This window comes from Chelon labrosus (assembly GCF_963514085.1).
Source record: "Chelon labrosus genome assembly, chromosome: 22".
NCBI lineage: Eukaryota > Metazoa > Chordata > Actinopteri > Mugiliformes > Mugilidae > Chelon > Chelon labrosus.
This window is the reverse complement of record NC_140355.1, coordinates 12,918,664-12,940,198: the sequence shown is the minus strand read 5'-3', so window position 1 is coordinate 12,940,198 and position 21,535 is coordinate 12,918,664. Positions and strand designations below refer to the sequence as shown.

General features: G+C 45.0%; 1 protein-coding gene across 1 annotated transcript in view; it reads right to left on the bottom strand.

The window, feature by feature from the left end:
- LOC311507833 (mediator of RNA polymerase II transcription subunit 13-like) overlaps positions 1–21,535 on the bottom strand; it is a 69,615-nt gene that overhangs the window by 7,300 nt on the left and 40,780 nt on the right. Inside the window, exons 3-18 of the mRNA XM_084572356.1 lie at positions 19,909–19,993; positions 16,319–16,402; positions 7,886–8,031; positions 7,165–7,371; positions 6,065–6,229; positions 5,522–5,678; positions 5,313–5,417; positions 4,349–5,005; positions 3,900–4,113; positions 3,550–3,628; positions 3,313–3,434; positions 3,116–3,212; positions 2,765–2,982; positions 1,657–1,835; positions 504–1,432; positions 96–275 (exon numbers count right to left, since the gene is read on the bottom strand). Of these exons, the coding sequence (XP_084428482.1) occupies positions 96–275; positions 504–1,432; positions 1,657–1,835; positions 2,765–2,982; positions 3,116–3,212; positions 3,313–3,434; positions 3,550–3,628; positions 3,900–4,113; positions 4,349–5,005; positions 5,313–5,417; positions 5,522–5,678; positions 6,065–6,229; positions 7,165–7,371; positions 7,886–8,031; positions 16,319–16,402; positions 19,909–19,993 (3,624 nt within the window). The remainder of the gene's footprint in view (positions 1–95; positions 276–503; positions 1,433–1,656; positions 1,836–2,764; positions 2,983–3,115; positions 3,213–3,312; positions 3,435–3,549; positions 3,629–3,899; positions 4,114–4,348; positions 5,006–5,312; positions 5,418–5,521; positions 5,679–6,064; positions 6,230–7,164; positions 7,372–7,885; positions 8,032–16,318; positions 16,403–19,908; positions 19,994–21,535) is intronic.

The window sequence follows — 21,535 nt, the reverse complement described above, 5'->3', positions numbered from 1 at the left end:
ATTGTGACATTTTAAGTCATATGTATTATTACAAGACATGCTACTGATCTACATAAAAACAAACAACAACAACAAAAAAAAATGCACTGACTCACCGTAAGAGCCTCTTCCAGCCATCTTGTGAAACTGCTGCCAGGTGAGTGGACCCTGAACGTGTTGGATGTTATCCCAGGTCCGTCCGGTTCTCTTTTTCTGGATGGCGTCCTGCAGGAAAGGCTGCAAAGACAGCAGCATACGAACCATATCCTGTGACGACAACATGCTCATATCCACCACTTTAGAGACACACACACACACACACACACACACACACACACACACACACAAAATGGGACGTGAACATTTGAACACATGTTAACGAGATTTTATACACCGTAGAAACAAATAAACACACATAAAACACATCATAGTTCAGATAACAGTTTATCACATTTTAGCTCTAATGAGGCGTAAGGTGTAAATTACTCAAATCCCCTCTTAAGCAGCCAAATCGCACTTCTTACCATTAGTGTGGGCCCAGGAGTGAAGAGCAGTACTTCTGACAACAGCTGGATCTACTTTCCCTCCCGTGGGGTTATCTACATACTGCAGCCCCTGCTCCAAAGCATTATAACACTCCACACAGGCATCACTCCCGTCGGCCCACTGCTTTTCCGACATCCAGCTTTGGAGGAGCGCCCCCTTGCGGCCATGGCACGAGCAGCTGGGGGGGAGATGAAGTGATGCCAGGGAAGAAATGGGCTGTGAGCATTGTTCCCGCAAAAGGACCATCACTGACGGTGAGGCGGGGGCAGCATCCTGCGGACGCTTGGCCCTGGAGTCTCGCATAGTTGGGTCCCGCCGGCAAAGAGCCAGTCTCCTCTCGGCCGCTCGGCCTACTTCCGAGTTCCGACCGTAAATATCCAGCTCATCCTCCACGAAGAGGCCTGTGCCGTGGGCAAGTCGCCTGTTCACAATGGCACTGAAGCCACACATACAGCGGTACTGATCTTCACAAGTGGAATCCGGGATATACACTCCCACATCTGCTCCTTTGACATTCATATTGCAGGCACAGATACAGCAGCTGTCGAAGTTGCGGTCCTTGAAGACGCTAAGGACGGAGTCTGACAGCAGGAGGATAGCATACAGGCTGTGGGCCTCCGGCAGAGAGGGTCCCGGCCGAGCTAGGGGCTCCACAGAGCTTAGAGGCAAACTGGTGGAAGGGGTAGAGACTGGAGAGCTAAGCTCAGTACCGTCCTGTTTCACCGAACCCTGCCCAGAGCTGGCAGCATTAATACCCCTTGGTGTCCGAGGGGTTCGTGGCGTTGGGACAGAGAAGCGTGGTGTCGCAGGAGAGGGGAGGATGCCAATATTTGTGTTTGCAGAGGCAGTGGTGGCGGTCATCTGGCCATACTCCTGGTCTGTGAGGGTGTTGACACTGGGAATGTTTCTGGAAAGCACACGGACAGCCAGAGAGAAATGCAAGATTAGACTAACGATAAAGATCATGTAGCGCCTTACAACCAAACAGAGGAAAACCCTTTGAACCAGCTGACTGACCAACTGACATTACCATCTTTGGAGCACTCAAGTGTTTATTATTGAGCCTAAAAAGTACAGGACAAGAGGTGCCCTGTCTTGTCTCTATTGAGCTTGCCGTAGCGGACTACTTACGTGTATCCGTCCTTGGTGAAAGCCACATTCTGCGGATGCATAACCGCGGGGAAGTGCTCCATTTTGGGCAACAGAGCCCAGGAAGGACGGTAGTAACACTGCTCGGGAATCTTGAGTGGTGGCAGAGTCTGGCTGGGCAGGCAGGATAGCGGAGCAAACATGGAGGAGGCTATCTGCGGCTGGACAGAAAGGAAAAAGCAAGTCAGGCAACATAGAGACACGTTTCATGTGGGTTCTGCTGGGTGCACATTCACTGTCATGATCTTAAAGGATAACACTGGATATCCCATTAAAAGACCAAAAGCCCCAAAGCATCAATACTCTTAGTGCCTAAATGATTCCCCTACAAAGAAATTCAGTCATGGATATACAGTATATTTATAAAAAGGATAATTAATGTCCTGAAAGAGTGAAGCGCTGTAGTCTTTCATCTAACAGTTAATGAGTATTTACAGCAGCAGGATGGTTTAGTGAGATCAACTCAAAATAAACTACAGTGCCTGTGTTTATTGTCATTAAGGAACATAGCAGCCAGTGTTAACACTGCGGCTCACAGATGGGTTTTTAACTGTTTTTGGACAACAGTGGAAGTCTGTCACATAAACAGCTAAGCAATGCCAGGCTTTGGCTATAGAGTCAATACTTTTTCCCAGTTCCCAGTTATTCTGCTTGTATCATTCACATCACATAAAATTCAGGATTTTAAAAGGTACATCGTACGCGCGGAATCTGCCATATCTGACAATGCATGTTGTTTAGAGGAACTGGTTTGTGTTAGCAAGCAGATGCAACTAATAGTGGCTAAGTGCATTCTTCTAAAATTAGCATTTCCCAGCTCACAAAGCCTGCAGTCAGTACAGATGTCTGACTCGCAGCACAGATAGCTAATTAGCAAGCTAAAGATATTACTGATGCAATTCCAACATGATATGTGAGCCTAAACAGATGCTCGCTGTAGCTAAATGCCAGTCAGCCAACAAGTCCTTGTATTGACTTTCCCTTGATGACAGAATTTCTGGTGGATTTAAGTCATTTATAGAGCTCTCAATTCACGCTTTAATGCATGCTGTGCAGAGGTGAATATCAAATATATGTGCTGTTCCCTCACCTTGATATCCTCCTGTCTGGGACTAGCCAGGCCCTCCTCCATCTCCATCCTGTATTCGGTAAACTGGGCGGAGGCCAACAACGGCAGGTGGTCAGACGCTCCGCTGGGAGCCGGGGGCTCTTGACTCGGGGTGTCACGATAAGTCGTGTTGGGGGAGAAGGCCGGGTGTTGCTCTAGGGAAGGTGGGGTGGGAAACATGCGCTGAAGATCTGCTACTGCTAAAAGGAGACAGGGATAGAGAGAGAAGGACACAGATGTTTAATGGAATTAAGAAATTATAAGAGCGATGCCATCGCCACACATGCAGTGACAGCGCGTATTAGGATTTTTAATCATATACTCAGCACTCACTTGATGGATATGGTACTGCAACTCTCCCTTCTTTCCCAAAAGGCCGATCTTCCGTCGACACCGGTAGCTTGGCTGAGTGCTGGTTCGGGTAAACATTCTACAGGTTATAACACAAAACATCAGAGGGTCACTTCTACTTCACATGTGCTAAAGGAGCCGCATTAAAAGAATATAATATGCAAACCATGACATCTCACCCCTAAATCTTCCTCATCTTCATCAAATATATTGTCCAGATCCGAGATGTTGACCACGAGATCTTTTTCTCTGGTCAGAGACGGATTGGCTTTGGCAGCTGCGTCATCTTGGCCCGCTTCATCTGGAACAACACACCGACAACGTCAGAGAAACGGCCCAAAAATACTCATGAAAATCATGAATAAATTCATGATGATGATGACGACGATGATGACGATGATACTGTATGTCCCCACCTGATTTTGGACCCGAGTTAAAAATGGACATAGCATCTTTTCCATCAGGCAGTGCACCGTTGCTGGTGATTTCTTCACCCTGGAAGATGCATTAGAAGACAATTCTCAGTTCAGTCCAGTTTTAACACAATAAAAAGCCAATATATAACACGTGATGCATTTTGTACCACACCACATATGATTTGTGGTGATTTATGTGGCGAAATATTAGCAATATTTGTACTTTAACACACAATATCTGAGGTCGAGAGCTGAAAAACCAGTGGAAGACTGATCTCTCAAGTGATTCATATTTATTAAAAAGCCTTGATTAAAGCTGCTATACATTCATATCAGTTGCGTCGTCTCACCTTGGCCTTCTTGCTGGGTTCTCGCCCTTGACTCTTTAATCTCTTGGAAGTGGAGAAAGTGTACTCAATGTCGCCTTCCTTAAAGTCGTAGGGATCATCCCCGCTCTCCCGCAGTGCCTCCACACCTGGCTGCTGGAACAGGCCCAAAGTGTGGATGTGATTCCTCACCCTCTCTTCTGAGATTTTAAATCTCTTGTGAGCCTGCGTGTACAGTCTGGAGGAGGCAAACAGACGAATGCAGCAGTAGTTTATTAGTTTTTGTTTCCGTATTTCCAAAATATGCTACACGTACTGTCGTATCTAAAAATAAAACCCAGTTTTTGTTGTTCTGTACCTGGTATGATTTTGTCTCAGGAAGCATTTTACTCTTTGCTACTCTACTCTTTGTCCTTCACTTATCAATTGCACTTAAGATTTTGCAAAACACAATTATTGTCCGTCTCTCCTACCTCTTAAGTGGAGCTCCCTCAGCGGTTGTCTCTGTCTTCATCTCCTCTTGTTTATCAGCGGGGAGCTCAGGGGGTCTGAAGTCAGTCTTATCAGTCCTGGGAGTCCTGAAGCCTCTCCACCAGCCAGCCCCATTCTCCCTCTGCCTCAGCATAGCTGTATACACAACTGTCTCGCTGGTAATCACCCCCATCCCTGAAGCCCCATCTGGACAGAGGGCCATATCCACAGGTCCATCCAGCACATCTGGGTCCTGTACCCGGGGGTGTGGGCTGAGAGTGGGCGGAAGTGGAGACATCGGTGAATGGAGAAGGGATTCGGGGCCCTTTCTGCCATTCGAGAGGGGCTTGGAATACTTGCAGCTTGGCAGATCAGCTAAGGGCTCGATGGGCTGCTCCAGTACCACAAGGCCGCTAAGCTGGGGCCCTCCTGACGAGTCCTGTTCCAGAGGGGTCTCCTGTGTGACGGACAAACGATGATGGAAGGGAATCACAGCTGGCCTCTTGGACTGTTTGTCGGCCTTTTCTGTCTTGTCGCTCGTCTTGTGTTTGGGCAGAGAGGGGGGGTGTAATGACGGGCCAGAGGCCTGAGTGGGGTTGGCACTAGTCTGGGAGTTGGCAGTGGATGTGGTGGTCGGGTTCAGCTTCAGCTGTTTTAACCTGCAACAGAAAAAAATAGCAATGTAAATGAAACCCTCTAAAGAACCTGTTTTAGGGTGACATACACTCATAAAATGTCATAAAACATTTTGTCATTTAACATGCTGCAGGACATTTAGAGTGAATTCATTAGATTACATTCACAAGAGTCTTAGGAGTCAGGTTTTGAAGACTATATGTTGAGTTAAATTTAAAAGAAAATCCATGTGCTTTATCAGATCTTCCAGCAACATGAGCACAGGCCTCAGATACTGTACACATAAATATAAGGCTTATATTGAACAGCTTGGGTGCAGCTCCGCGGTACCTGGAGCAGCTGCAGGGTGCTCTCGCTCCCAGATCATTGAAGTCCCACGTGGTAACTCCATTTGGCACTTCCTTCCTCGGCGTCATGTCAGTTGGCTGATTCGGTCTGCAGGGAAACAAACACATCCATGAGAGCACCGGCTCAGCTGCCTCGCTGCACTTCAATAATAATCACGCCAAGCGGAGGAAATGAAAACAGGTTTAACTTACGCGTGCTGCGGCTGGTTGAGATAGCACTCTCTCCAGGCCTGATGGACCACCTGACAAGTCAGCTTCTTCCCAGAATGCTTAGGGCTGATGCTGGGGATCCCCATATTGCTGTCTGATGTGGGGACACTGGAGACCAAGGTCACAAAGCCACTGTCCGCTGAAAAGGTGGAAGGGCGAAACAGATGTCGTAACAAAGGACTGAGGACAGGCTTTATTCGATTATGACTTTTTACTTCATCCTCCATCTCCTGGAAGGGACATCTCTATTTGTTTAAAGGTAGAAGGGGTCAATGTAGTAAATTTTACAAAACAAAAGACTAAAAGATTATAGGAATTCATGTGCCTATTTTATGATACTATTTACTCATAAATTCATAAATTAGATGTCATTTGATTGAGTGTCAGGATAAGTGAAATATATGACTTTTTATATGTATATAAATGATATTTTAGACATTACACATTTTCTGTAATCCTTCAATATGCGTGTATAACACTGACTGTAATGTCCTGCACAATGGCGCAGTTACGTGTATTTGTTACCCGAGCACGGCTGTTCCGGTGACGTCGGCGGTGTCAGCGGCACGCTGCAATGGTTCGGCTCTTTGTTGAGGCCCTGAGCTGCAGGAACAGGTGGAGGCTGCTCCGCTGGAAGGTCCCCTTGGGCGATCAGCACAAAAGCGACTGGGTAAGTCATCCTAACTCCACCTGAGAAGACAAAAAAGAAAAAAGATGTACTGTTAGAAAACAACAGGAGGGCTGCAGATCACATTTAATTGCAAGGTTAATTAAAACTGCGCCATTTGTAGGAATCAATTATTTTTTTCTATTTTTTTTTTAATCATGCACTACCCAGGTCATTTTTATTGAGCCTAAAATGCCTTCACTATGTGTGCCTCTCTAAGAAAGTGATGTCCCAGAGTATTCTTATAATTAGCCATTAATACGGTAGCTACATGCGATGCACTTACTCCTTATTCAATAATGCAATCACACTTTCTCACTCACCGCTCTTATAAAACTTAATCAAATCCCTTTACACTCACTCTTTCAATATCATTTCAGGCTTTCCTCTTTAGACATAAAAGCCACTGGTATCCAGAGGAGTTTTGATTGTAATCAGGTCAGACCTGCGCTGTGGGATCAGACTGATTAGACAAAGCTGTTAGAGTTACTCCCTGGGGTTTTTAACCTCAACTTCCCTGTCGTTTCTCTCCGTCTGTCCTACTCTCTCCTTTGCTGCCTTGGAGCCATTTCCCCTTTTCCAATTTCACATGTGCTAACACACTGCGAGGATCACTGCAGTCAAAGCACCCCATCTACTAATACCTCAGCTGAAACTGCCAGGGAGTCAACATGGATACTGAGGGTAATCAATACGATGCTGATCCCTCACTGTTTGCTCTAGCAGAGCAACATCGCTGTGGTCCAATGTGTTTATTCATCGCTGCTCTCATGCTCTGCAGTGTTCTTATCAACAAACGGTTTTGTGCTAATATAATATGCGGTACATGGATTTCATTTTGGACTGACTCCACGGGAAATCTCTCGTTTTTTGTTACCCCCAAAAAAGCAGTAAATTCTGCTACTGGAGATGCGATTGACCTCGTGTTATGAAACCGTTTTTAGTACATTTTCCATACCTACGATGACCTCCACTGCCACGTGACAGTTGCGATCATACGCCTGGGCTGCTTCCTCTTTTTCCTTCTCTCCACTTCCCTCTTTCTGCTGTAGTACCATGGGGTAGAAGTAGCTCCACTCCTCCATCAGCTTCCGTGTTGCCGGGTCACTCATCTTGTAGGCCTGACCTGTGAGGGTGCCGCTCAGACCGTACGGACTCAGGACCACTGAGGGATGAAACAGATTGGAAGAGTTGTATTAAAGATACGTAAGTAACGATAGAAAACACTTAAGTAAGCTTTGATTCCTTTTATACTTTTTATATTTTATTATATTGCACAGCAAAGACATTATAGCCAAAGGTACCCTTGATTTTGTTCATTATATTACCGTTATTTAGCCAGATACTAGCATGAAATAACCATAAATAGTTCACAAAATATGGAACTTTACTACTCTGGAGATTGAAGGTACTTATGGTCCGTGCCATTTTCAGTTGTTTTACTGAAAAATACATCAGTGAGCCACAATGTTAAAGTGACTGACATGTTACTTTGTTGAAAATAGTTTCCAGTAAAGTGAAGTTTGCATCCAGAGACATGTTTTTATTGTGTGCTATCATCTGCACACATTTCGTGACCCGCTTCATTTGAACAGTAGGATGCGTTCTGTGCGGGCTGTTTTGTTCGTCTCTGTTTACAAAAGCACGAGTGGAAAAGAAAGGGGGGTTTGTGGTATTACCTTGTACTGGTGTGATGGAGGTCTGCGCGAGGCGGATGTGGTTCTCTGTGATGTGGTATGCAGGCTGGTGCTGGGCAATCTCCACACTCGTGCACACGTTGCTCTCCCCGTGGAGGAAGAAGGAGAAGGAGCATGATAGGTGTTCACTGGGGACAGAAGGCAGTAAAGACTGAGATAATGAAACCGCAGACGGTGGCTTGTATCTTCTGTCTGTGCGTGTGCACGGAGCTGATTATAATAGAGGTATGAGAACAAAACCAGGTTAAACCTTACATTTAAGTCGACACTAGTCCCTTTGTCCACTTTAATTACATCTGAATTCGCCCTCATTTAATTTAGATTTAAATGTAATTAAACATACATTTAATTATATTAAACATCAGATTAAATAAACCCACAGATCAGATCCATTAAAGAGCAAAATGTAAAACATGACTGTGCCTGACTTTCAGGCAGCAGCATGACAGATGACGAGAGCTTTTCTCCAGCCAGCAATTTAGAGAACACACTCAGAATGTATCGCTGTAAAAGCCTGGCTAAGCTCTACCTTCATTGATCATCTTCATCAGTCCCCACATATGCTTCTTATTGCAGGTATAAATCCTCATTTGCTCATGACTGATTGTGGTGACTAGATGTTTACATATGCAGCGCTCTCTTTATTACAGAGCCTGCGAATGGTTCATCATGCATTGGTCTTTTTTTAATCACAGCGGAGTAATTGTTGGGGCCTTATTGCAATCTATATACCAGTGGGCGGGCTGGACATCATTAACTACAGAGACAGCCTCACTGATGTATATTTTTAATCTATAAACCTCCTTAGTACCTTGGTTTATACATATCAGACTGACAATAAAGTCAGCAGGTACTGTAATCTCCGTGTGATTACCCTGCTGCCTATGCAATATCTCCTTTGCCCTGAGGGGGCTGGACCTCCATTTGAGCCGTAATGGATCATCAAATTCAATAAAACGGCCAGTTCCACAGTCTCTCATTGGCAGAACTGAACACAGTCTTGAGGGAGCCACAGATTACATCTTCGACACGATGGCCTCCAGATGGCGCTGAGTGCACCCAAAGACAGACATTTTTTTTTTTTTTCCTGCTTCATAAACATCCCTGATGCTCTCAGAGAAAAACATACCGTCATAACAGCAGGTGGTTTGAACACAGGTCTGCACAATCACAGGAGGATGAGCAGAGCTGAAGCGCATGCATATGCATGCACGAGCCTGCGACAAACGGGCACAGGAGCACATGTTCACACCTACAGGCACTGTCCCCCTCTCTCTCTCTCTCTCTCCCTCTTTCTCTCACACGCACACACACATACATACATACACAGCTAGTCCATCACCTCTGCAATTCACATCCCTACAATGCATGAGTCAAAATGCTTTCAATGTCACTGCCCTCCAACCTTGTCCTCAGTGCATCATACCACCATATGAAGAGCTATAAATAGCTGCACAAGGAAGCTCAGGGGAAACAGATGCAAGTCGAAAGTGCCATCCTAGCTAACTGCCCAACCACAATGGAGGTCTCTTCAGCATCTGTGTGGTGACAAATTTAAATTACTTTCTGAATATGTTTGATTCTCAGTAATGTCACCGGCCTCTGCAAAGATGCAGCTCCAAGGTTTTTAAGTAAGTCAGGAAGTTTATTTTAGTGGCGGACTGATTTTCTGTATCTCATCAATAAATAAGGCACCCGCTGATCATTCTGTTTATACAGTTATATTTTTATGAGAAGTGTTCATATTGATCTGGACTGATGTGTGCGCAATACACGAGTCCCTTAATGCCTCTCGTAAACAGCTCAGGCCAAATAGCGGGGAATCACTGGCGGAAATCATCTCATCATTGTCTAAAACTCAGACAGTCATGCAGCATTAACGGCTGGATACTTTTGATATTTCAGCCGAACGTATTGTGCGCGCTGATAGAGAATTGTTCATATTGGCACTGTCAATCAAGCCGACCCGATACGCGAACACCGCTTGAAATTAGAGTCCAAAAATAGCGTGCGATGGAAATTATTTAACTAATCTAATATTTTAGCACAACTGTTTATTAAAACAATCAATCAAACCTAATACGCATCACCTACTGTAGAGGCAATAAGGTGCAGTCACGCATTCCAGGGAAAAGCCGAACTACAAAAAGAGCATCAAACTGCAGGCTGATGCAGCTCGGAGATTGATGCTCCCTGTCCTTTTACAAAGGGCATTTTCCTGCACAGTAAGCGGGTGCGAGTGTGTGGACACACTGGGCTCCTCGCATCCTCTGGGGCGTTTGTGCAGTCGGCAGGCAAGTGTGTGAGAACGGTGCCCAGAGATGTGAGGCAGCTGTGTGTGCTGGGCTGTATGAGTAAAGGTATTAATAAATGAAGAGGAGTGATGGCTGAGACTTGCCTAAGGGCTGACAGTACAGGAGAGGGATAGAGAGAAGAGGAGACGGAGAGAGAGGGAACGGAGTGCGAGGAGGTAGAGAGGAAAGACAGGGAGAGAGGAGAAGATGGAGACGGAGTGAATTAAGGGGCATGCACGGATAAGATTGAGACCGAAAGGGAAAAAAAAAGAGGGACAGAGAGGAAATTAGGAAGACAAGGCGAGAACGGTACTGTAAGAAAATGAGGCGCGAGGGCAAAACGAGCGTGAGGAAAAGAGGAGGAAGTGAATAATTCAGGGCCACGCACTGCAATCGCTGCACACATATCGATGAGATCAGAGTTTTAATGGGTGGCTACTGAGCATAATTTTATGGTGAAATCAATCAGGTAATGTGGAGCCAGAGAACACACGGACACATCAACATAGGGTCTCTGTGTGTGTATCGTACTGTACGTACAGTATCTAAGCTCATGTGGCAGAATTAACAACACAGATGTGATTTAGTGCACAGCACGGATGCAAATATGATGCATGGGAGTTTGTTTGTGTAGAGGGTGACACGCTTATGTATGAATGCGCATAAACCCGCAGTTGTAATCGTACACGTGTACAGTGCATGCGTGTGCAAATGTCATTTACAATTAGGGAAAGGGAACTGTGTTTGTTAGGTTCATGTGTGTTTTCACCCCATCAAAACGCTACCAGCCAACCAGCCAGCCAGCCAGCCAGCCAGCCAGCGGGGGAGGCTGGTTAATGTCCGACATGCATCACGGACTTGACACACATGCATCTGTGTGTACGCACATGCTCATAACAACCGTTATCTCGGTTGTTGGGGCGACTCTCGTGTCTAGCTCAGTGAGGAAAAAAAAACAGATAAGGCGAGATTAGACAGAGGGAGATTGAAGGCAATAAACAGTTAAACAACCACATGCAAGACACACGCACACCGCTTCTATTTCCACCCTTAGAGGCATCCAAAGCCAATTATGTGATAACTGTGTTTAGATACCATTAACTATAGTCATAAGCACAAAGCAGACATGATTGTTTCTTCTGATTCTTTCAAATCTGGGGGATTTATCCGCTTAATCTGCGCCTTAAATGTCGCCACTGTAGCACTTTTAAGAGTCACCTCCTGCGTAACCCTTCCCACACAATCGCAGCTCTTGGAAACCCAAGAGTGTATACGCTTGCTCCGGTACACGCGGACCAGTGAAGAGGATGTTTACACTCGTGTAAGCTCTTGCGAGCAGCATGTACACACGCGCTCCGAAAGGGTCCTTCCACCGCACTGCTACGACGACTGTTTCTAAAAAAAAAAAATAACATTTTGACACTAATATGCCTGATATGCTCAGGCTTACGGCGTAGTACATGCAGGTGTGCGCGAATGCCGCTGCGTGTACACGTAACGCTCACCACCATTAAAAGTAGCATAAGAAGGATGCAGTGAGTTTGATGTATTATTCAGCGGCCCCCGGTGAGGGGCTTTAGCCAGTATTGCACCCATAGTGTTTGTGTTCAAACACGGCTCCAGCTGTTTGTATGGACTCAAAATGAAAAGGTGTCATGCTTTAAGGGCACAACCTGTATGCACTAACGGCCCTTTGTATGAGGCGCACAAATAATGCCGGTGTACTGGAAATGATATGAGATTTAGCGTATTTCCGGAAAAGTAGCAGAGAATTGCTGGGAATACTCATCACCGGGCTAGCCGCGCACAAATGCTGCCGACCGGAAAAGTCTCTCACCTCAGTACATGAGCTACCACCACGGGCTTTTACTTCATATCTGTGCTCCTAATTAAAAAAGAGGAAACAGATCTGGTGGTAGGTTGTAGCTGTGATGTATCACCATCTCCTCTATTGATCTGTATGTTTTTCTCTCTCTCTCTCTCTCTCTCTCTCTTTCGTCTCGCTCATATGCCCTTAGTGGTTTCTCACCTGGTAATTTGAGAAATCTGGAGGATAGTGCATTACATTTGTTTTTTTTGTTTTTTTTTTGTCTCCAGGGACGCCCAACACACATGCAAAACATGTTATAGGGGCGAACACGCCAAGAGCTCACCAGTCCAAATATTTAACAAGCATTCCTGTGACTGAAAGCAGGGAAACTGTTGAGCTTTTATCTTTAATGTAGTTTAATCACACAGCTGAGACACACCATAGACCTTTAGCTAAATACAGTGGGTGCACTCTTTTTTTTTTTTTTTTTTTTTTTTTTACTGCTGATGGAAAGAACAGTCAAATCAGTGACGGCTGAAGTGGCGTTACAGCTTTTTATGATTTGTCCCACAGATGTCCGTCTAACAGTCCGCTCCTCGAGGGAGTACTTTTCTTGTCAGACACCTTTTTAACCCTGACAAAAAAAAAAAAAAAAAAGACACGTCAACCGCTAATTATGCCATTTCTGGGTTCTTACACCTTTTATCCATTGCTAATTTTACTCTGTCACTCTTAACTACCATCAGCTCTGCTAAGTCTGAATTTGCGAAACCCTCAAAAGTCTTAAATGTCCTCCTTTCAAATTGATTAATTAGCATAATTTTGCGCACGAAATAAATAAATGAATAAAAATAAAGACATGAGACTTTATATCTCTTTCGTTGCATCTGGGACTTTTAGTGTTTCACACCTGCCTGGAAGCACTGAAGGAAAGAAAGAAAAATTCTAATATGAGCAAAATTAGGTCATTTGGAAATTATTTTACCTGCTCATCAAATCTGTCTATTTATTTATGAGTGAATATGGCTAAATTTAAGATTTTTTTTTCCTATTTTTTCTTTCACCTCTCCGGCGCATATCTGTTTATACCATTTATCAATAGCATGGACCATAAATCTAAATAGATGCGTTTTTTTTGTTTTCTTTCTTTCTGTTTCTGGAGACTCTGCGACCTTGTAATGTGGCCTAACACCAAATGTCTGTTGCCTAGGCAATGGCTAATATCTCAATGTCATTTGTCCCCGAGGAGAGGAGAGGAGAGGAGAGGAGAGGAGAGGAGAGGAAGAGGAGAGGACTTGTAGTATTTTTATTCCGTCAGGTCAGGTAAGGATTTCTGAGATTTTGTAACAAGCTGTTTAACTGGCAAAGCAGCTTGTTTCTATTTTGCAAGCGAGGACAGCTCTGTTACACTTTAAAACATTAATATTATTATTTATGCATGAGTATATGGCCATTAGTGAAATGAAAGCACCTATATTCACAAACAAACTGTTCTTGGCATGGGTAGAATTGACTGAACTAATGAGAGAGACAGACTCTAATACATCCATTGAGCCGTCTAGCAATGATTAATTTAGGACCCCCCACCTCCTCTGATCCCCACACACACACACACACACACACTGAGCCTCTACCCTGCTCTTCCTCCTCTCTCATGCCTCCCCTCTCTGTATAGCTCTCTCTTGCATGCTCCCCTCAGCGTCTGATGCAATGCGTTACCAACCCAGAGTGCTTTCCTCCCATTCAGACACAAAGAGAGCAGGAGTGTTGGGTGGAGAAGAAGGGGAAGGGAGGGCGGAAGGGGGTGGGGGGGGTAAGCAGAGGGAGGAGGAGGAGGATGGTTTGGGAATCTTCTCCTGGATGTACCAATCCCTGCTGCGCCCCAGGGACACATACCAGATAAACACCAGATAAGCCTGACAAAGGCAGCAGTGCCAAGGTGCAGGAGTTGGCACGAGCAAGGCAGCATGGCACGGATATTAGCACCAAAGCGCCCCCTGTTGGGGATAAAAAGGCACAGTGTGGAAGAGGAGAAGAAGAGAGACAAAGGAGGTGGTTACAGCTGAGGCAGGAGGTCATTGTATGCCTAACTGAGCAATGTTCCCTCGTGGCATGAAAACACTGATGGCCAGGGAGGCTGCAGGGGTTCTTGAGATTCACACTGTCAACTGTGGGGCAACAATGCAACTGTGAGAATAAGGGATGGTGTGTGCAAGAGAAGGGGGGGATTTAGGACTGCTGGAAGCCAGCAGTGGAGATATGTTGCCGGGAGAACAACTGCTATGCCTCACTTACACAGCGCGAGACATGCAAAAAGCAGCGGAGTGCAAGCACAATATGTACAGACGTCTATATAAGATTTGTTTTTGCTGTTTGTTGTTTTTTGTGTGCGTGCGTGCATGCGCGAGTGTTCAAAAACAGTTCTCTCCGTCTCCCTCTCCGTCTTTCCTCACAATTCACAGAAAGGACAAGTCAGGATTGGCTCAGCAGGGGGCGTACCAGCTGACAACATATTCAAACAGAGCAGTCGAAATGAGGAGGAATTACACCGTGCACAGAAAGTCCCACGCACGCACACACACACACACACACGTGAAGCACTGCACACACTCAACTTATGTTTTCTCAACTCTACTTTTATTCACTATGTGCCTCTCCTGATTTTTAATCAGCGTGCATCATCTTGGCTTCATTTCCATCTTGTATCTGGTAATGCTGTTTAGATTTTTCGCAATATTCTGCAGACTTTTCAATGTCAAACAGAATAAACACAGACACCAAAACCTATATATATAAAAAAAGAAAGAAAGTGTAAAAAAAAACATCCAAGGTAATTAAGCCTGGGGTCACCTTGTGGGACTAGTTCAATGTGAGACGTCTGGTGCACGCGCGCGGAATATAAAGACACAAACACCGTGATAGCCATTAACCTTATATGTGCACATCTGCATGAGCCAACGTACGGCCCATTAAAGGTTATTGTGTGAGGGTGCAGTTGAAAAAAATAAATAAAAATAAAGTTCTGTAGGTGTCAAGTGCCAGACACAGCGCCCCACAGCTCCCGCGCTCATTATGATTTGTTGCCACTGAGTCTATTAAACTCTATTACTGAAGGCATGAGCTCATACGACATTTCCTCATTTGGTATTTTAACGATTGTGGTGAGCAACGCTTGTGATTCACATCCTTTCCTCTCTTATGATACCATTCAGCTGAGCTTCTCGAAGCGTTAATTATTGTATTGTTTTTCCGTTTTGCGCCTTCATCTTATCACCTTTACTGTATTTGCAGTGTATTTTACCGTGTGAGTGCAAAGATGTCACGATCACATCGGGCTTCCTCTCAGTATTTCCCAGATATAGGCAGTGCAAGTGACACACACACACACACACACGCTCACCCACCCACACACACACACACACTCTCTCAAGAGAGAGAGAGAGAGAGAGAGCGCGCCTCACCGAGGGACTTCCACCTGCTCTCAACAGCTAAAACCCAAGTTTGCCACAGCACATCGCAGCAGACTGCGCTTGTGTCAGCAAATTTCCAGAGCGAGAGTTTCCTGTGCATCTCTTAATTTGCACCGCCTCTGACTGACGATGAAATCTAAAGATCTACAATTAAAACAGCTGCGCAGTCCGGAGAAAGAAATAACAGTTGCTTTCGCTCGCTTCTAAGCAATAAAAAAAAAAAGAAGTAGCATTTGACAGCTAAGAGGTTCCCCAGGGGCCGGTTGCTTAAATACTTAGCATTTGAGCACCACTATGTTAGAGATGTAAGGAATGTTGCCTCCTCACCAGCAGGGAAAGCTGAACAGGGGCAGACTGAGCTGTGAGAGGGAATTATAATGGCTGAAGCAACAAGTTGAACTGTCATCACACCCACCCTTCTTTTTTACTCTGTTTCAGTCTCTGTCTCCCACACTGCCTACACAGTTACACAGCGTGACACTGACACACACACACACACACACACACACACACAGAGAGAAAACAACAACCACCCTCCCCTCACCCAGAGAGAGAGAGAGAGAGAGAGAGAGAGAGAGAGAGAGAGCGCTGTGAGAGCTCAGCAATGCTCTCACCTCTCACCACCGTTCACTGCTCTGCTTTTTAATAGTTTCACACCATGGGCCAGCTGCCGGGACATCAAGGGGTGACTCGACTTGACAAACACCGAATCACATGAAAGCCATTCGCCCGACATAGCTGCGTCACACTTGTCGGCATGTTCGCGGGCGCACGGACAGAGGGGAGCACGCGATTGGACGAGGCGTGTGTGTGCATGTTGAACGAACACTGCTGCACTCACCTGTTGCCCAGAGATTTTCCTTCCAGCTCGTACGGCTTGAAGAACCATTTCCCAATTCTCACGAACCCCTTATCCATCAGACATCTGAAGGCAGCATTGAACAGAGAGAGAGAGAAAAGGCATTCGTCAGACAATAGAAAAGCCCTCTCTTTCATCATTTACAGAGGGGACGAGCGATTAAATGCAACACCCGAACAATGTCATGCACTCCAGTGCAACAATCAAGCAATTAATATTCTTGTTGAGGCTCGGAGGGTTTGATTCATTTCATCAGCAGTTTTTGAGACTTGTGCTGGTGTTTTGCAGACCGTTTCTCAATGGATATGTTTACATGGACAATATTCTCTCTTCAAGTGGTTAAACGAATGCATTTTTGGTACATTAGGCTCAACGTATTAAAAATTCAAACAGATCTTTTTGTAATTCTTTCTAAACTGAGTCACAAAAAACACGTTTACGCTGGTTAAAATAATTTTGGGTGTTTCTAATAATGCAGCAGCTGGGACTGCCCCTCATCTGAATGTGAGCCTACGTCTCAGAACGGAGTGGATGACAAGTGCACACGCAGGAAAATGGACCGTAATCTTCCGCTAATCTGCTTTCCCCACAAAGTGGTTTGCACTTTTGCACAGAGCTTTCCAAAACCCTCGCTTTCATCTGATCAAAGTGCGATCACATCAAGGTTCGGGTTCAGTCTCCGCGCTCTCCCTTTTTGGCTATCCCGCCATCTGTGCACTTCTCCGCCTCATTTTAGGCTCCTTTCAAAGACAAACTACGGCCCTCTCGGAGGTTTGACTCGTCTCTGTGTACAGGTGCCAGTGAATTCCCCGCTGATTCCTCTGACCGGGGTCAAGGAATTACGAAATGATTTTATGGAGTCCTCTTCCCTCGGCCGGGCTCAGCTATCCTAAAGCTTTGGTCTCCAGGTATACCATCTTCGGTGCATTCTTATCTGAACGCGTTCTTATCTGATCACGGCCACTTATTGTATATAAGCTCTCTTTTAATTTTATAATAACATTAGCAAAGAAGGTTTACGGGATTGGTCACATTGTGGCCTGTAGCTAATCCGTTTAATAAGGTCATTATAGCCCCGCGTTACTAACTGGGCGTATCGTATCAGTGCATCAAGCAGAGAGACCGTACAAGAATATAATGTCAGGAAACAGTGTATCATATCTATTGAGCAACCACTGGAAGAAAAGTCTGATACTAATGCTGAAGGGCTTCCAGACCCCGGTTCTTTGATAGTTGTTAAATGACTGCTCACTATTAAGTCTTTCTTAGTAGCTTATTTTTGATGCTGAGGATAATAAACCTATGCAATAGTGATATAATATCTCCAGTATGCATGCAGCAAACCAGCATTCACTGATTTTTAGTCACATATACTGTAAACTTTACACCGTCATATTACCAACATATGTTATAGGTGTTAATTGCTTGTTTAGACATCCAGCAGACGTGGAGCAACCCTTTGCATCCATTCTGTGTTTCCTTTTTGCCCGTTTGTTTTGGTTCCCACCGACTCCTGGGGGAAATTTTCACCTGCTTAGCTGCTAAACGCTCCACGGTTCATCGGCCAGTCATCGCCTTAGTCTTTGGCATACGTTGCTTTTGAGCCTTTGATGAAAGGAAAACTGTTCACGCTCACTGACAATAAAAACAAAACAAGGACGTAAAAGGCTGAAATACTCTCAAGTGAGTTGTGGAGTTGCACGGTAGCAGTAATAGTTGCTACTGTGTGCTAATTGAGACCGATTCCTGATTAGCAACTTTAAAGGATTGTTTGTTTGCAAGGATGTGTGCCTTATTCTAGGAGTTGTAGGAGCCAGAACTGAATTCTTAATTTTGTTTTCATTTACTTCAAATGAGGACTTCATGTCTCCAACAGACTCATCCTTTCGTTGCACCTTTACACTTCCTACATTAAGTTACCTGCTTCCTAGCCCTGGAGGCTTCTAGACGGTAACAGTAGTGTAGCAGTGGTGGATTTTCGTTTACATGACTTCTCAAACTCCAGTATTCCATTTGAAGACATCATTTGAAGGCCTACTGACACAGGTCCTTTAACCGAAGGGAGTCGTAACTCCCAGCCCATCTTGGCACCACTTTGTTTCCGAAATGCCAAAAAGAGTGTCAAGCAGTAAACCCTAAACTTTACACATTTAGCCTTTAACGCAGACTTTTAACAATTAACAAATGTTGTGCCACTAATTGCTCGACTCCTATAATATGGCAGTGTAAAGGGTTCCAATAATGTCTACATGAGGCTATTTGACTAATGACTATTATCACTGTATACCGTGTTTCTTTTGTGTCTGATCACTCTGACGTTCAAACCCTTTCAATAGTTTCATAAGCTGATCTGAGCAGCCTAAGGCTCTGGGGATAATTCATGTCCACTAATAAAAAATAACAATAAAATAAACTCCATCTATTTGAAAGCCCGCTGCAGTGGGCTGTACATCTATAAATCTATTAATCTATAAATTCCGGCGGCAGATGTCTCACTTCTTCAACGTGACGAAAAACATCTGCACCATCAGAGCAGCCGATTTCCTTAAGACACCGAGGCCCAGACTAATTAATGAAGAGTACAACACAGCTCTCCTGACGATTACATGCCTTAGTAAGTTTATGATAACAGGAACCCTCGGCTCCAGAGCTTCAACTGGCTAATTCAGCAACATCCTTAAAAATAAATAAATAAAAAACGCACACAGTTTGTATTGCTCATTAACTTTGTAACCCTGCTTAACATTCCCTGCTTTTGTTTTAAATTACTGACAAAGAGAAACAAAAGTGAAAGCTTTTTCTATATAATTTCCATATTAATAATACCGACGTCAGAGCTCGGTTTCACGTGCGCGACGCGAAAGAGAAAGGTGGAAGTGATCCCTCTAGTGTCGGAATGGTGAGCCATAAAAGGAGTTAGCTTCAAGGTAATAGGAAGGTTAATTCAGCCTGCCCCCTATGATGATCACTGATGCTTAACTTAATAGAGAGCAAATATGTGCTGCTTCATTTAACAGATGGCTCTGACTCAGAAAGGAGAGCTTTGGGTACTTGAGCAAGTGATTCAGCGCTCAGATTATAATTTCATTAAGGTGAGGCTTATGAACGAAAACCAATGCCGTCTCTCGGTTTAGCCCGAAAAAGCGTCGCGCGTTTTGGTGGCTTTCGGGATGAGATTCAAAATGCAAAACAGCAGTTCATTTAAAAGAGAGAAAGAAATGACAGTGAGTTAATAGAACTAGTTAACATCCCTGCTTAGCATTTATTAGCACCATTTTAGCAAACGTGACAGCAAAAAGTGACATTTTAATAACTTCTCCTATGAAGAAACGTTTTATATTACTACAACTGAGCTTTATTATATAATCAGTGATTACCTGCATTAACAGCCGCCTCTCATGGATTAATAAATAAATTTATAACTACTGTCATGTACTGCTTAAAAATGCAAGTTTCATTGTTACATGACTGTTATGTAACATGCTTTCCAACTCCATGTCTGCCATTTAGATCACGGCTGCGGTGACAGTGCCCCCCGGTGAAGTGCTTGTGTGTAATGGTGATGGTTTTACCTCTCCAGCAGGTTGTGTATGGCCTTGAACAGGAGGGTCCTGCACTCGTAGGACAGCCCACACCCCCACAGTCCCTCCTCAGCCACTGAAAGACAAGGACATTTGTTTGTTTTATTATCATCATTGTTAGAATATATCACGATTCTCTTATCTGGTGACATTTCCAGCGACGGTAAAACATCTGCACACGCCTTAATGATAACAAACAGCCCGCGGGTTTTCGGAGCCGACCGCACGTGCTTCGCCGATAACGCTGTCAAAACACGCTGCGCCCGCTGATGAGTGAATTTACATGTCACGTTAGAAAATCAGGACGATGCTTGCGCGTGTTTGTGTGCACAGAGAGGTTGCTCAGCTGTACAGCTGTCACATTGGCTGCGGCGACAGTCCAGTCAAACCCCATGCAGTTGTCAGCCTCGGTTAGCCGGAGAGCGGGAGTGCGCCTGCATCCACACGGGCTGACACACATGCTCGCGTGCTCAGGTCTTCACATGCGCACAGAGTTTTTGGCCAAAAAGCCGCCCTCTCCTTTGAAATTCAAGGCATCAAAATCTACCCCTCGGACGTGTCATCGGCCAATGTGTCAAGTGAGTTGTGAGCAATTCTGCTGCCTCCTTGATTTCTTTAACCCCCTCCTTCCGACCCTGCCCTGGCACCAACCCCCACTGCCCCCCTCCACCCACCCACCCACCCAAAAGGAAAAAAGAAGACACACTCTGACAAACACACACAGCGGCCAGTTAACAGTGTTTCTCTTTGTTCTTCGCCGTGTACCTGCAGGGCTGCTGGAAGAAGTGGAGGATTGTGGGTGGGTGTTGTGTTTGCTTATAGGGTGGCGGCAAACAAACCAAGCATCACAGAGAAACACAAGAAAAGAAAAAAAAAAAAAAGGAATGAGAGAAAGAAGAGGCAGAGGCAGATCGCCTGGGGGATGGGTGGCATAAACACCAGTAGAGGTATCCTCTGTCTCCTTATTCATCTCCTCCTTGATTTTTTTATTTTTTTATTATTCTTTTTTGGGGGGGGGGTTGTGTATTCCTTTCTCCTCTTCTGCTGCTTTGTTGATATTTCCCTCCTGTTTTTTTTTTTTTTTTTTTTTCCTTCTTCATACCAGAGTGAATGAAATTTCCTTACTCGCCAGAATTACCCTGTAACCATGGAAACGCTGGCGGTGAGAACATGGCGCCCTGGCATTCAATTTCAACACTGGTCCCTCCCGCCCCTCACCCTCCTCCTTCTCCTCCTTCCTCTGTTCTATTGCTTCCAACACCCTTCCACCACCTTCTCCTCCCACCTCCCCCCCCACCCCTCATTTACTCCTGCTTCAGGGCTCAGACAGGAAGCTCGCTCTAGCCAGCTCCTCTACAGAGGAGAGAGATAGAGCGAGCACCATGAGCAGAATGCCAAGTCTCCAGCAAATCCAGCTCATTAGCTCTCACTGTCTCTATATCTCCTTCTCTCTCCTGCTCTTAAAATTCCCCCCAACTTTTTTTCTTCCCCCTTCCCCCACTCTGTCAATCCCCTACAACCCATTTCCATTCACTCTCCTCACGACTAGCTCCACGGCACGCGTCTGACCCGTATTACTCCAAAAAACCAAGTCACCACTCCTTCCAGCACTTTCGCC